The sequence below is a fragment of the Cololabis saira genome, chromosome 16 (assembly GCF_033807715.1).
Source record: "Cololabis saira isolate AMF1-May2022 chromosome 16, fColSai1.1, whole genome shotgun sequence".
NCBI classification, from domain to species: Eukaryota; Metazoa; Chordata; class Actinopteri; order Beloniformes; family Belonidae; genus Cololabis; species Cololabis saira.
The window spans coordinates 37,234,344-37,247,432 of NC_084602.1; the positions used below are offsets into that span (position 1 = coordinate 37,234,344).

At 39.3% G+C, this 13,089-nt stretch overlaps 1 protein-coding gene across 2 annotated transcripts in view; it reads right to left on the reverse strand.

Annotated features, from left to right (window-relative positions):
• The window catches only part of trim9 (tripartite motif containing 9), a 94,875-nt gene that overhangs the window by 51,517 nt on the left and 30,269 nt on the right, over positions 1 to 13,089 (reverse strand). For both annotated transcript variants that reach the window (XM_061743787.1, XM_061743786.1), the window contains exon 2: positions 3,606 to 3,701. In XM_061743787.1, coding sequence (XP_061599771.1) covers positions 3,606 to 3,701 — 96 coding nt within the window. The remainder of the gene's footprint in view (positions 1 to 3,605; positions 3,702 to 13,089) is intronic.

Sequence of the window (13,089 nt, forward strand, 5' to 3'; positions counted from 1 at the left end):
CGCCAACTATCCGCAAGCAGCATTTGATTATAACTGGGTTAGATATAGATTGGAAAATTGGGTTTATGCTAAAAACGTTGACATCTAATTACAATAAGGTAACATCAGTACTGGAGTTGAGGGGGGGTGAGGGGGGATGAGGGGGGATGGCATCCTCCCCTGAAATAAAAACGGTCCAAATCATCCCCCTGTAAAACTGCCATCCCCCCTTTCCATCCCTTATGTCATTTCATCAATGAATGTGGTTTTAGAAAAATAACTTATTTGACAATTTTCACCTGTTTCAAGTAAATTTTCACTTGAAATAAGTCGGAAAATCTGCCAGTGGGACAAGATTTATCTTCTTATTACAAGCAAAAAAATCTTGTTCCACTGGCAGATTTTTCTACTTATTTCAAGTGAAAATCTATTTGAAACAGGTGAAAATTGTGGTTTTTTTCCAGTGATGAGTCTTGTTTTAAGTGTAATGAGATTTTTTTTTACTAAAATGAGACATTTTAACTAGAAATAGGACAAATATTCTTGTTAAGATTGTGAGTTTTTGCAGTGATCCATTTTACTTATCCTGTGAAGGACAGAGTCATATTGATAAGTTCAGAAAAGTGTTTTTTATTGTTGTGTTTTGATGTATTTGATGTAAGCCCAGTGGATATTTAAAGCTTACAGAAGGCTGCATTTAACTGCTGCTATGTCATTCCTGCAGTATTTCTGCAGGTGTTTTGGTCACTGCTATTATTATATGATAAAATCCACCATCCCCCCTGATTTATTTTCACAACTCGAGTACTTGGTAACATGGACTACTGTAGGTGTTGGATGATGGTTGTTTGCAGCGCTACATAATTAGTTATCTAACGTTGTCTGATGTTTAAACCCGTATCCAATCAAGGACTGACTTTATTGTGTCTGACATCGAACAAGCCGAGCAGCGGCGTTGCTACCAAAGTCGCGCTAAAACATTTTGACTGATTTTTGAGCACAGTGTACCAAATAAAACTGGATCGAGCTCAGTAAGCACAACAAGATTCATATATAAGGCGCCACGGATTATCGGGTCCACTGCTGATTTTTGAAAGGCTTTTAAATGCGCCTTGTTGTACGGAAGATACGTTATTTTTCCCATAGAACATTAATGGTGAAATCAGTATGTTTATTATGCTGATGCTGTGTTTTAGTTCTGAAAGTCCTTATAGAATTTACACTTTTAAAATTCATACAGTTCATTCATACAATTCATACAGTTTATTTTACACTTGATTGAATTTTTTTTCTCTTCCTGGTTAGGCAATTGTTGATTTTAATGCACAGTGTCTTGCTTGTAAATGTGCAGAGTCCTGTTTGTAAACGTACAGTGTCTTGCTTGTAAATGTGCAGATTTTTGTTTGTAAATGTGCAGTGTCTTGCTTGTGAATGTGCAGTGTCTTGTTTGTAAATGTGCAGTGTCTTGTTTGTAAATGTGCAGTGTCTTGCTTTTAAATGTGCAGTGTCTTGCTTGTAAATGTGCAGAGTCTTGTTTGTAAATGTGCAGAGTCTTGCTTTTAAATGTGCAGTGTCTTGCTTGTAAATGTGCAGAGTCTTGTTTGTAAACGTACAGTGTCTTGCTTGTAAATGTGCAGTTTTTTGTTTGTAAATGTGCAGTGTCTTGCTTGTAAATGTGCAGAGTCTTGTTTCTAAATGTGCAGTGTCTTGCTTGTAAATGTGCAGTGTCTTACTTGTGAATGTGCAGTGTCTTGTTTGTAAATGTGCAGTGTCTTGCTTGTAAATGTGCAGAGTCTTGTTTCTAAATGTGCAGTGTCTTGCTTGTAAATGTGCAGTGTCTTACTTGTGAATGTGCAGTGTCTTGTTTGTAAATGTGCAGTGTCTTACTTGTGAATGTGCAGTGTCTTGTTTGTAAATGTGCAGTGTCTTGCTTGTAAATGTGCAGAGTCTTGTTTGTAAACGTACAGTGTCTTGCTTGTAAATGTGCAGTTTTTTGTTTGTAAATGTGCAGTTTTTTGTTTGTAAATGTGCAGTGTCTTGCTTGTAAATGTGCAGTTTTTTGCTTTTAAATGTGCAGTTTTTTGTTTGTAAATGTGCAGTGTCTTGTTCATAAACGTGTAGTGTCTTGCTTGTAAATGTGCAGTGTCTTGTTTGTAAATGTGCAGTGTCTTGTTTGTAAATGTGCAGTGTCTTGTTCGTAAATGTGCAGTTTCTTGTTCATAAATGTACAGTGTCTTGTTCGTAAATGTGCAGTTTCTTCTTTGTAAATGTGCAATTTCTTGCTAGTAAATGAGCAGAGTCTTGATTGTAAATGTGCAGAGTCTTGCTTGTAAATGTGCAGTGTCTTGTTTGTAAATTTGCAGTGTTTTGCTTGTAAATTTGCAGTGTTTTGCTTGTAAACGTGCAGTGTCTTGCTTGTAAATGTGCAGTCTTGATTGTAAATGTGCAGTGTTTTGCTTGTAAATTTGTAGTGTGGGATGCCGATGCTGAATGTGACATTTATGTGGATTTTAACGTACAACTGCCACACCTTAAGCATTTAAGCCGTTTGTTGACTAATCTTTATTCTGTTTTTATTTTATTTTTCCTCACGCTGCAACAACCCCCCACCAGGGATTAAAAAAGTATTACTCAACCCTAAATGTTCCCTCCTCCTCCTCTCAGTCAGGCTTTTCAACACTCATGTCTCCGGGTCTCGCTGTGTGACGATTATCAACGGGGGCATTTAATCCCACCTACCTCCTCTAATCACCCCATTAAGCTCACGACAACTGTCTGCACACAAGGATCTAAATTTAGCCCTGTTGTATACAGTATATCAGGCCTCAGCAGGGATATTGTCAGTTCCATTTAAATCCTTGTCATAGCGACAGCAGAGGAGTGTTCTGCTGTCAGTCAACCATCTCCGCTCTAACTGACATGACAGTTTATTCCTCTGAATTTATCCAGCTGAATGTGAAAGCACTTATTGTTTCATACAGTTCTGTACGATGGTTGATGTACGGAGCATCTCTGCAGGCTCTCCAGCCATCAGAGAAGCCTTTGAAAATATAACGGTAGTCCTCTGCACCGTGTGGCCGGACAGAGAGCTGGTCCAGGACATTATTGTCTTCTTATTTCAGCGGGAGGACAGACTGGGTTCACAGCAGGAGACGACGGCTTTGCAACACATTTCCATCAAGGACCATGTAGAGCAGGGGTCGGCAACCCAACATGTTCAAAGAGCCATATTGTCGAGATTAATTTTGAAGTACAATCTCGAGAAAAAAGTCGAAATGTTGATAAAAAAGTCGAAATGCCGAGAAAAAAGTAGAAATTTCGAGGAAAAAAGTCAAAATGTCAAAAAAAGTTGAAATGTCGAGGAAATAGTCAAAATTTCGGGGAAAAAGTCGAAACGTTGAGAAAAAAGTTGAAATGTTGAGAAAAAAGTCGTAATGTTGAGAAAAGTCAAAATGTCGAGAAAAAGTCAAAATATCGAAAAAAAAGTTGAAATGTCGAGATTAAAAAGGAAATGGAAAGAGAAAAAAGGAATAAGCCACTAGGGCGGCGCTCTAGAGCCGCGGGTTGACCCCGGTGTAGACAGATGTGGGTGGCTGCGATCAGGAGCGTTTCCGTGGGTGTTTTACCTGAATGTGCTGCACCATGTTCCGCAGCTGGACCAGGAACTCCTTGGCCTCGGTGGCCCGGTCTGACAGGCCGTTCAGAGCCTGGGACAGCTGACCCTGTGGAGAGGGAACACGTTAGCGACGCCAATGCACCACTGAGAAAAACTCCTTCTTGAATTCACGCGTCAATGACTGCGTTTCCATGCATCAATAATCCTTTTAAAACCCGAATATTGGCAATAACTCGAATTTGCACGGCCATGTAAACACCAATAACCCCTTTGAATAACCCGAATTTGCTCATATTCCGGTTTTTAAAAACCCGAATATGAGCCCTGGGTTAATCCTTTTAAAACCTGAATATTGGGTCATGTAAACACCAAACGGAATATCCCCATCAAACGGAACAGGAATTTGTTTTCTGCACATGCTCTGTTCACAAGGAATCCTGGTCTTTTTAGTCCAGGAAGTTCTTATAAACATGGAGAAACACAAGACCAGGAGGAGACTAATCACTTCATAAATGTAATGAAGGATATGAACATTTCTGCATTTGTAGGCGGTAGAAAGTACCGGGATAGTGAGATTTAAAAGAATGTGAGCGAAAAGAAGCAGCATTTGTTTTGAATTTGGATACAGGAAGAAGAAGCCATGTACACGGAATATTCCGAATGTTTCAGTAACTGGAATATTAGCAATAACCAGAATTTTGACTGCATGTAAACGTAGTCTATAACATCTGGCTATATAATGTACCAAGATTTAACTTCTTTCTGGAGTTTTCAGAAAGGTTTTTGAAGAATAATTTTTATTTTAGCCAAACTTTCCAAATTGGGTATTTTGGGATATTTAGGCACACTTGTTTTCAGCTTCCAAACTATTTAACTTGCTTTTTCTGATATATGTGTCACATAACGTAGACTACCAGTCCAACGTTTGGACTAGACTGGTAGTCAAGACCCCTAAACCGAGATAAATATAAACACAAAACTGTAATTAAATACAGACACATGCAGATGCACCAAAAAATAAATCAAATCAAAATACAAATAGTTTACAAAACTGTACATTAACCAGAGGAAGAACTGCTGATCACCAGATTCTGTCACCTTGGTGTGGAACGGACTCTCAGTTATCAGAGACCTACAAGTCTAGTTTGGACACACGTTCCCATTAAAAGGAAAAACAAAGTGTGTCCAAACCTTTGATTGGTCATGTAACTGTTTTTCAGTTAGATTTTTATCAGCTGAACTCTTCAGCGTGTGGTTTTGCGTCGGGCTGAAGGTTGTTATTATTCAGAATAATAAAGACTCATCTGGATTATTGATGTTTCTAATGAAACTTCACAGCCATGCAGAAATGATGGACAGTTCACAAATCCATGTCACTTCAGTCATTACTAGAATAAAGAACAGATTGGACGTGTCCTTAAGACACCAGGGCTGGGGATCCATTCAAATGTCAAGAATCGATTAGATTCCCATCCTTAAGATTCAGAATTGATTATAAAGATTTGATTCGATCCGATATTGATTTGGGTTAGTGTTATTAAAACTGTTTTTTGAGCTGTTGCATGAATTATATGACTGTAGTTGTGCAACATATTACTACTAGTATAATATTGAGATTAAACAGCAAGTATTGCAGCTAATGATGCTGTAAGGACCAATCAGCTCCCAGAATGCTGATAGAACTGCTTTCAGAAACATCATGGGTCAGAATTACCAAACAGATCCAGGACAGCAAACAGAGACGGATGAATTCGGTTTTATTTTTTCCCACATTCCGTTTTTATTTTTCCCATTTTCGTTCTATTTCGGTTTAATTTTTGAGAATTTGGCTTTTAGCATTTTATGCTAATTTAACCCCAAGACAGTATATAAAGTAATGAAATATAGACAATGTATGCAATTATAACTGAAAACTTTAATGTTTTCATACCTTTAAACATATTTAAAGGCAAAAACATGGCACTAGTTATTCTGGTGTCCAACAAAACATTCCTTTTTTGGGCATAAACAAAAAAATACCAAAAATTGTAATGATGAAAAAAAAATCGATCTTTAGACAAATGAATCAATTTTTAGGAATTAATATGAGAATCATTTAGAATTGGAAAATCGATGTTTTCAACACAGGCCTGTAAGAGACTGCTCAGTAGTCTGGCTTTCCTGCGGTAACTAAAACAATCCAGTATCGATTCTGAGAGAACTGACATGAATCAAGTGAAGGTTTGAGCTTGAATTTGATTTATGATGAAATATCAAACGGAAGAGTTCAGAGGAGTTTTGAGGATTGTAGAAAGTGAAGTTTGGTCCTTTTGCTTTTCTTTAACTGGTAGCTGGGTGACCTTTCATCTCAAAGTGTTTATTCTTACAGCGTTGCCGCCTGTGGAGACTTTCATCTGGAAGCAGCCAAATGTTAGTCGCAGCAAATGGTTTTCACTTCTGCTTTTCTGTCAAATGCTGGTTTTTATGGGACTAAGGGCCAATCTCAATACACCCCCTACTTTCTACCACTTCACCCTAAAAATGAGTAGGGCCCTTGTAATGTTCCCTAGGGAGTGGGACACCACTTGCTACGTCACTGCGTGGTTTACGTTCGGGTACGTAAGCGACTGCGTAGTTACGTTTGCACAAACGTCACACCATATCAGGAAGCCCAGAGATAAAAGCTGTTTTAATTTCAGCTGTAGCGCTGTTAATATGACACTTTATTAAGTTTTAATATTTTTTCAGGCGTAAAAGTAACCGTTAAGATCCCCAACCTGGGCTCAGTTTATCCAAATAAACCTGTTAAGAAATTTGCTCCGATGTTTTCGGGATGAGAACCGCCTGCCGGCTCGGGAGCTGATTTATGGTTCCGCGTTACACCAATGCAGAGCCTACGGCGTGGTCTCTGCATTGGTGTAACGCGGAACCATAAATCAGCCTTTATTCTGGCGAGGTTTGAAAAGACTTCGCAACAACGGGCAAGCAAGTGATTATGTACATTCACTGAGTGAATATTATGAAAGTAAAATATATATTTCTCACTAGAAATGTAATCAAAATGCATTTTTATGCAGAAACTAACTCAAAATATTGATTTTATTCGCTAAAAATGAGAAATGTCCGCCATGTTTTTTTTACATCATTTACATCAGAATATAAAGAATATATTTATAAAATAATGAACCCTGAATTACCAAAATAACCTTCTTAACAAAAATAAATCTCCTCTTAAACTTATACGGTGAGCATGAATCAATCTTTGTTATGATGTAAAATTGTATTTATTTATTTACTTTTATTCAATTTATTAAATTTTAGTTGCTAAATTTCTGGAAAAGGAAAAAGTCAAATCATACATGAGAGAAACTATTCAGTTTGTGGCAAAATATTTGTACTTGTATGAAACTGAAGATCATAATGCAAACCTGACATTTACTTTAAGTTCAGTTTGTGGAAAATGGTTGGCCTGGCTTTCTCTTTAAAACTTAAACAGTTATAAAGCATTACAAACTGTAACAATAGGGCAAATGCACAGCATTGTTTTGTATTTTGTGTCTTTCAAATAAAAGACTATTTTTTCCAGTCAAATGTTCCTCATGCAAGGTTGTTAAAAAAATACAGCTAAAATTTTGTATTGTATCGTTATCGTGACCTCAATCTCTGCAGCCCCCCTAGGGGTCACGGACCCCCGGTTGAACACCCCTGCTTTAAATAGTTTTCACCAACCAACTCCACCACATGTGGCTGCTCTTATCTTATTTATGTGAGGACTTTTGGAGGAAGTGCGTACCAGCGTACCAGAGGGTTATACTGGCAGGAATACTAGCAGGTTGTAGTTCAAAAGATTGGGTTTTTAAAGCAAAGCAGGGTCAAACGCTGCTTTTGAAGTCAATGATGCAAACTGCTCAGACAAGGAGAAGAAAATACCAGCCCTAAACTAAAGTTCCCATACATAAAACAAAGGATCAGCAACAGAGGAACAGAGACGAAAAGCAAAAGAACAAAAGGCTTGAAACGGTGGTTCAAAGACGATCCAGGAAGTTTGTGAAACCAATCAGAACAGTGGATGACAGGAAAAGACATGCACAAAAACTAAATCCTAAATCTTTCAGAACATCATGGGAAACGGATGAAATGCTGAATAACATGAGGAGACCTCTAACAGTCCGAGCTTGAGAAGAATTTCTCAAACAAAGCAGCGTTTCAGCTGCTGAGAGCCTGACATTTAGGAGCGTCTGAGCTTCAACCCCTGAGACAAAACACTGCTCTAACAGCCCGAGTCTTAGCTAGGAAATTACTTTTTCAGCTGAAACTGGGACAAATACACATGTATATTCATGTACATGTACATACACACATACATATATATATATATACACATACACACACACAGTACAGACTAGTGTTATCCCGATCGATCGACCGCCCGATCGATCAGGCCCGATCACGGCATTTTCAAAACATTCGGTATCGGCCAAAAAAGTATCGGGACATACCTAGTTATTAATGTTTAATATATATTAAAATCCTTTTATATATATCGTTGCATTTACCGCCACTTCCGGTCGGCGGGCGGAAGTGCCGAAGTAAGTGAAACTAACATGGTTTCCATGTTTGAATTGTGAAACGTTCTATCTGTTCATGTTCATTAAGCTGCTGCTATTCATTTCATCCATTCAGAATGTTGCACTAAGGTTAAGCCAAAAAGTATTTAAATTTTCTTGTGTTTGTGAGTTTGACTGGAAGTCATTCAACTACCTCTTACAGTTTCATGTTTTTACATTTTGTGGCACCAGAGCTGATAAGCTTTGTTGAAATTTATATCCATATTGTTTCCAATTGACAATAACAGAAACTTGGGATAATCTAGTTTTAGTCCTCTTTTTTCTTTTTTTTTTAAATTCATTGCCAAAATGTATCTGATCGGGAAAAAGTATCGGAGATGTATCGGGAGCCAAAAAAAGTAATCGGATCGGGAAAAATCGGGATCGGCAGAAACTCAAACTCAAGTGATCGGGAGTTAAAAAATCCTGATCGGGACAACACTAGTACAGACCAAACGTTTGGACACACTGCCCCATTTCTTTCAATGAGAGCCGTCCAAGAAATGAGAAGTGTGTATGTACTTACATCTAAATGTACAAACATCTAAATACATACATCTAAATGTACATACGTCTACATGTACATAAGCATTTCCCACTGTTATTATTGGAATGAAGAGCTGAGCGGCTCACGTGACAGGAAACGCCGTCGTCATGGACGTGTGCGTTGACACGGAGCTGGTTGTGTTTGGACAGGCTGAGAAAGCTGTTCATGTGAGCGGAGAGACGCCGTGTGAACGAGGGAAGAGAGGGAAGAGGGGCCGGGTCCTGACCCCGTGGGAACCTCGTTCACTTCACTGAACACCCGTCAAGCTGGGGACGTATCGCCTTTCCAGGGTTTTCAGGGGCCGATACGTAAACCGGAGAAAGGAAAAGGAGGGCAATAACTCCGGTGGAAACGCTGTGGAAACAATCCCTCACTACCTTCTAGTATGGACTCAACAAAACAAATGGGCCAGTAAGGGACTGGTATATATTGGTCAAATGTTTAAGGGTCAAACCATGAAGTCATTTGAGCAACTAACCCAGGAGTTTGATCTTCCAACTCAGGACTTTTACAGGTTCTTGCAGCTGAGTCTTCAGAAACATGAGGAATGGACGGTTATTAGTGGAGATCCATCTAAACTAGAGGATCTATTCATATCCTTTACAAAAGAAAATACTAAAAAAGGGATTGTATCAAGGATTCATGAAACCCTAAACCAGGAATCAGATGGTGATAATATGGGGGTCAAAGAAAAATGGGAATTGGAAGCGAACATTATAATAACCGATGACCAATGGGAGGAAACATTTAAAGCAGGACATAAATGGACTAATAGCCCATTATGGAGGGAATTTGACTGGAAGGTGAAGATGCTACTTTGTCATCACATCACAATACAGCAATATGTCTGAGCTGTGATTGAGAGGATGTGGTCTGGTTGGAGACTTTATACATATATTTTGGGGACTGCCCAAAGCTCACTGACTTCTGTAAGAAGGTTGAGTTGGAGATAAAACTGATTCTACATGTAGATTTTACGATGGGGCCGGCCCTAGTCATACTAGCTATACTTCCGGAGGATATGATGGAGAGATCTGGCTTCTCTACTGAGAATTCTGCTTTTAGTCGCCAAAAAAATGCTAACAGTCAACTGGCTGAAACCACAGTCCCCATCATGACACACTGGAGAGAGAGAGAAGATGTGTGTATGTGATAGGGCTGCAGCTATCGAATATTTTAGTAATCGAGTATTCTACTGAAAATTCCATCGATTAATCGAGTAATCGAATAAAACACATTTTTGTTTAGTTAAAGAGCAATTATAAATATACATAAGATGTTAGATGTTAATTGACATCACTAAGACTAAATTATATAATCCAGTAGGTTCATGGCTGTGCATTTAAAAACCCTGAACAAATTCACTGCCTTCACTCAAAAAACTAAGGATCTTACCAAGAAATATTCTTATTTCTAACCTAAAAATGCCTTTACACCTGATAACACACATCACTTAAAAGATTAGGTGTTTTTCCCACGTGTTTCAATTGAACTTTCATTTGTGTCAAGCAATTTTTAAGTTCTAGTTAAGTTTTAAGTTAAAGTATAGGATTTTGAGTTTTGGCAGTGTTCAAAATATAATTCTGAGACCTGCTGTATTGGAGCACATTTTCTTTTAGTTAAAACTGTAGCGGAAACAGAGGAACCTATATATGTACCGGGTTAGAGGGGGAACACATCGGAGAACAACCAGAAGAATATAGCGTGGATTAAAAATAAAAGTTAAGCACTGAGCTACATGTGTCTCCGTCTGGACCATTGCAGACTGCCTGAGCATATATATATATATATATATATATATATATATATATATATATATATATATATATATATATATATATATATATATATATATATATATGTGGATATGTGGATCTATGCCTAAGCATGCCATGTTACTAAAACCAAACAAAACCTCTTTCTTCTTCCTTTACGTGCGTGGCGTCAGCGCGTTGTGCCGCATTAAATGTAGTCCTGGGGGGAAAAACCTGCTTTGAGCTGCAAAATTAAACGATTCCTCGAGGCAGAGAAAATTCCTCGATCATTTTTTGTAATCGAATTATTCGAGGAATCGTTTCAGCCCTAATATGTGATGGAGAAAATTACAGCAAGATTAAGGCTAAAAACTAACCAGTTCAGTGACGGCTGGTCGCTAGTAACAGAAGCATTAACCAAGCTATGAACTCCTCCTGTTAACCTTTTGTTTTGTTTTTTCACTCTCAACTTTTATTTTATTTTTTGGTTTATTATTTTTTTTTCATTGCACCTGTTCTGTTATGCCGCTTTTCCACTAGTATCTGCTCAGCGCGGCTCGGCTCGGGATGGCTTGTCTCGCCTCTACCCGTTTTGTCCCCGTGTGTTTTTCCACAGCCAGGGGAGAAGTGGGGGGGTTAGGGTGAAGCTGCTGTGACGTACTCGATTGCTCAACCGCTTTGTTCATGTCGGCGCTGATGAGAAATCAGCTGGAGCCGCGAGCGGCTGAGAGTAAAACAGCCCGTCTACATCCCTTTTTTAATTCTCTCGACAGCCACCAGGTTTATGAACATCTGCACCTCAGAGTTGGATCACCAAACAGACTTTTGCGCTTTATAATAAAATCGCCGCGAGTTGCTCTCGCGCTGACTCCCGCTTCCTGATTCAAACGTCTGACGGCCCCCCGACCAATCAGTGGCACGGAGGGTGGTGACGTCAAAGTATTTGTACTTTGTTACTTGACACCTTTGCTGACGACCAAATGGGAATGTGTCTGCGAGGGCCGGGAGTTGACCTTTGACCCCGGTGTTTGGGAAGCTGTGACAGCTGGGCCTAACCCAAACCCACGGTGGGGGGCGGTGAGAGCCGGCAACAGCTGAGCAAAGCCCTAAACTCTGCTGAGCATTCCCTCTCAGATAACTACGCACCCACGACTCAGCGCCTCAGGAGACCACACTGCAAAAACTCATGAGAAACACATGAGAAAACGAGCGTCTCGTTCTCGCCGCTGCAGTGCAAAAACTCAAAATCTTTGAGAATATTTGTCTTATTTCTAGTTGAAATGTCTCATTTTTAGTAAAAAGAAATCTTGGGTATCTTGGTTGCATTCTTTTCATAAAGTGACAAAAGTTTTTGCATAGTTCACATCCTCCCACCTTTTCCTGAATTTTGGTTGTAAAAACTGTCAAAAAATGTCAAAGAATTTTGAAAATCGGGCCCAAACTTATATTTGTACAGAATAAAACAACTCTGAAGTGTCTACCTGCCTCTTTCTTCATGCAAATATCGAGTACGGTTCATTCTGTTTCAAAATAAATATCAAATTTGCCAGACAAAGAAGCTGCGGTTGATTTCCAAGCCACAGACGTAGAAGCAGATATTCTGGAGCTGCAGGGGCAGCCGTGCTTTTCTCAGCCGCTCCATCGTTTCACGATCCTGCCAATCACTTTCCAGCCGCCTAAAACCTAATACATATACATATATATATATATATATATATATATATATAGTATACATATATAGTGTAAACTGTAGTGTGTTAGAGTCAGTAGTCATAGTTGCAGCTATAGAACAAGACTATAATAGTTAGTCTCAAACATATCTTGGCGGTAGATATGCTGCTATAGGCTTATGCTGCAGGGGGGACCGACATGATCCGCTGGGCGGTGCCTCTCACCATTCTTCTCCTCTCCTCTTCCCTTCCTCTCTTCTCCATTTCCATTTTTATTTATTATAAGTATCTCATAGCCATCATTTTTGTCCATCGTTCCTGTAGTTTCTTGTGCCGGTCCCCCTTTTTTCTCTTTTGTGCATGTTTGCAGGCCGGAGCCTCGGGAGCTGCGTGCTGGCCTGCGGTCCAACATCCCCCGGGCATCCCGTTGCTGCTTCCACCTGACTGCCATTATCTTTTTTGCTGCTGTTAGGCCAGCAAGCAAAATTCGTTTTTGACATGGTGAAGCATTAATTGTGGATACATTATTTAAAATAAGTGTTTGAGGGTTTACTGGAATATTCTGTACTGTTATCGAGGATAATGCAGTTGCAACCTGTTGACAGAAGTTTGCAACAGGTTGGCATGCATGCAAAGGCAAAGGCAAAGGCAAAGGCAAAGGCAAAGGAAAAGGCAAAGGAAAAGGCAAAGGAAAAGGCAAAGGCAAAGGCAAAGGCAAAGGCAAAGGAAAAGGCAAAGGAAAAGGCAAAGGCAAAGGCAAAGGCAAAGAAAAAGGCAAAGGCAAAGGAAAATGAAAAGGAAAAGGCAAAGGCAAAGGCAAAGGAAAAGGCAAAGGAAAAGGCAAAGGCAAAGGCAAAGGCAAAGGAAAAGGCAAAGGCAAAGGCAAAGGCAAAGGAAAAGGAAAAGGCAAAGGCAAAGGCAAAGGAAAAGGCAAAGG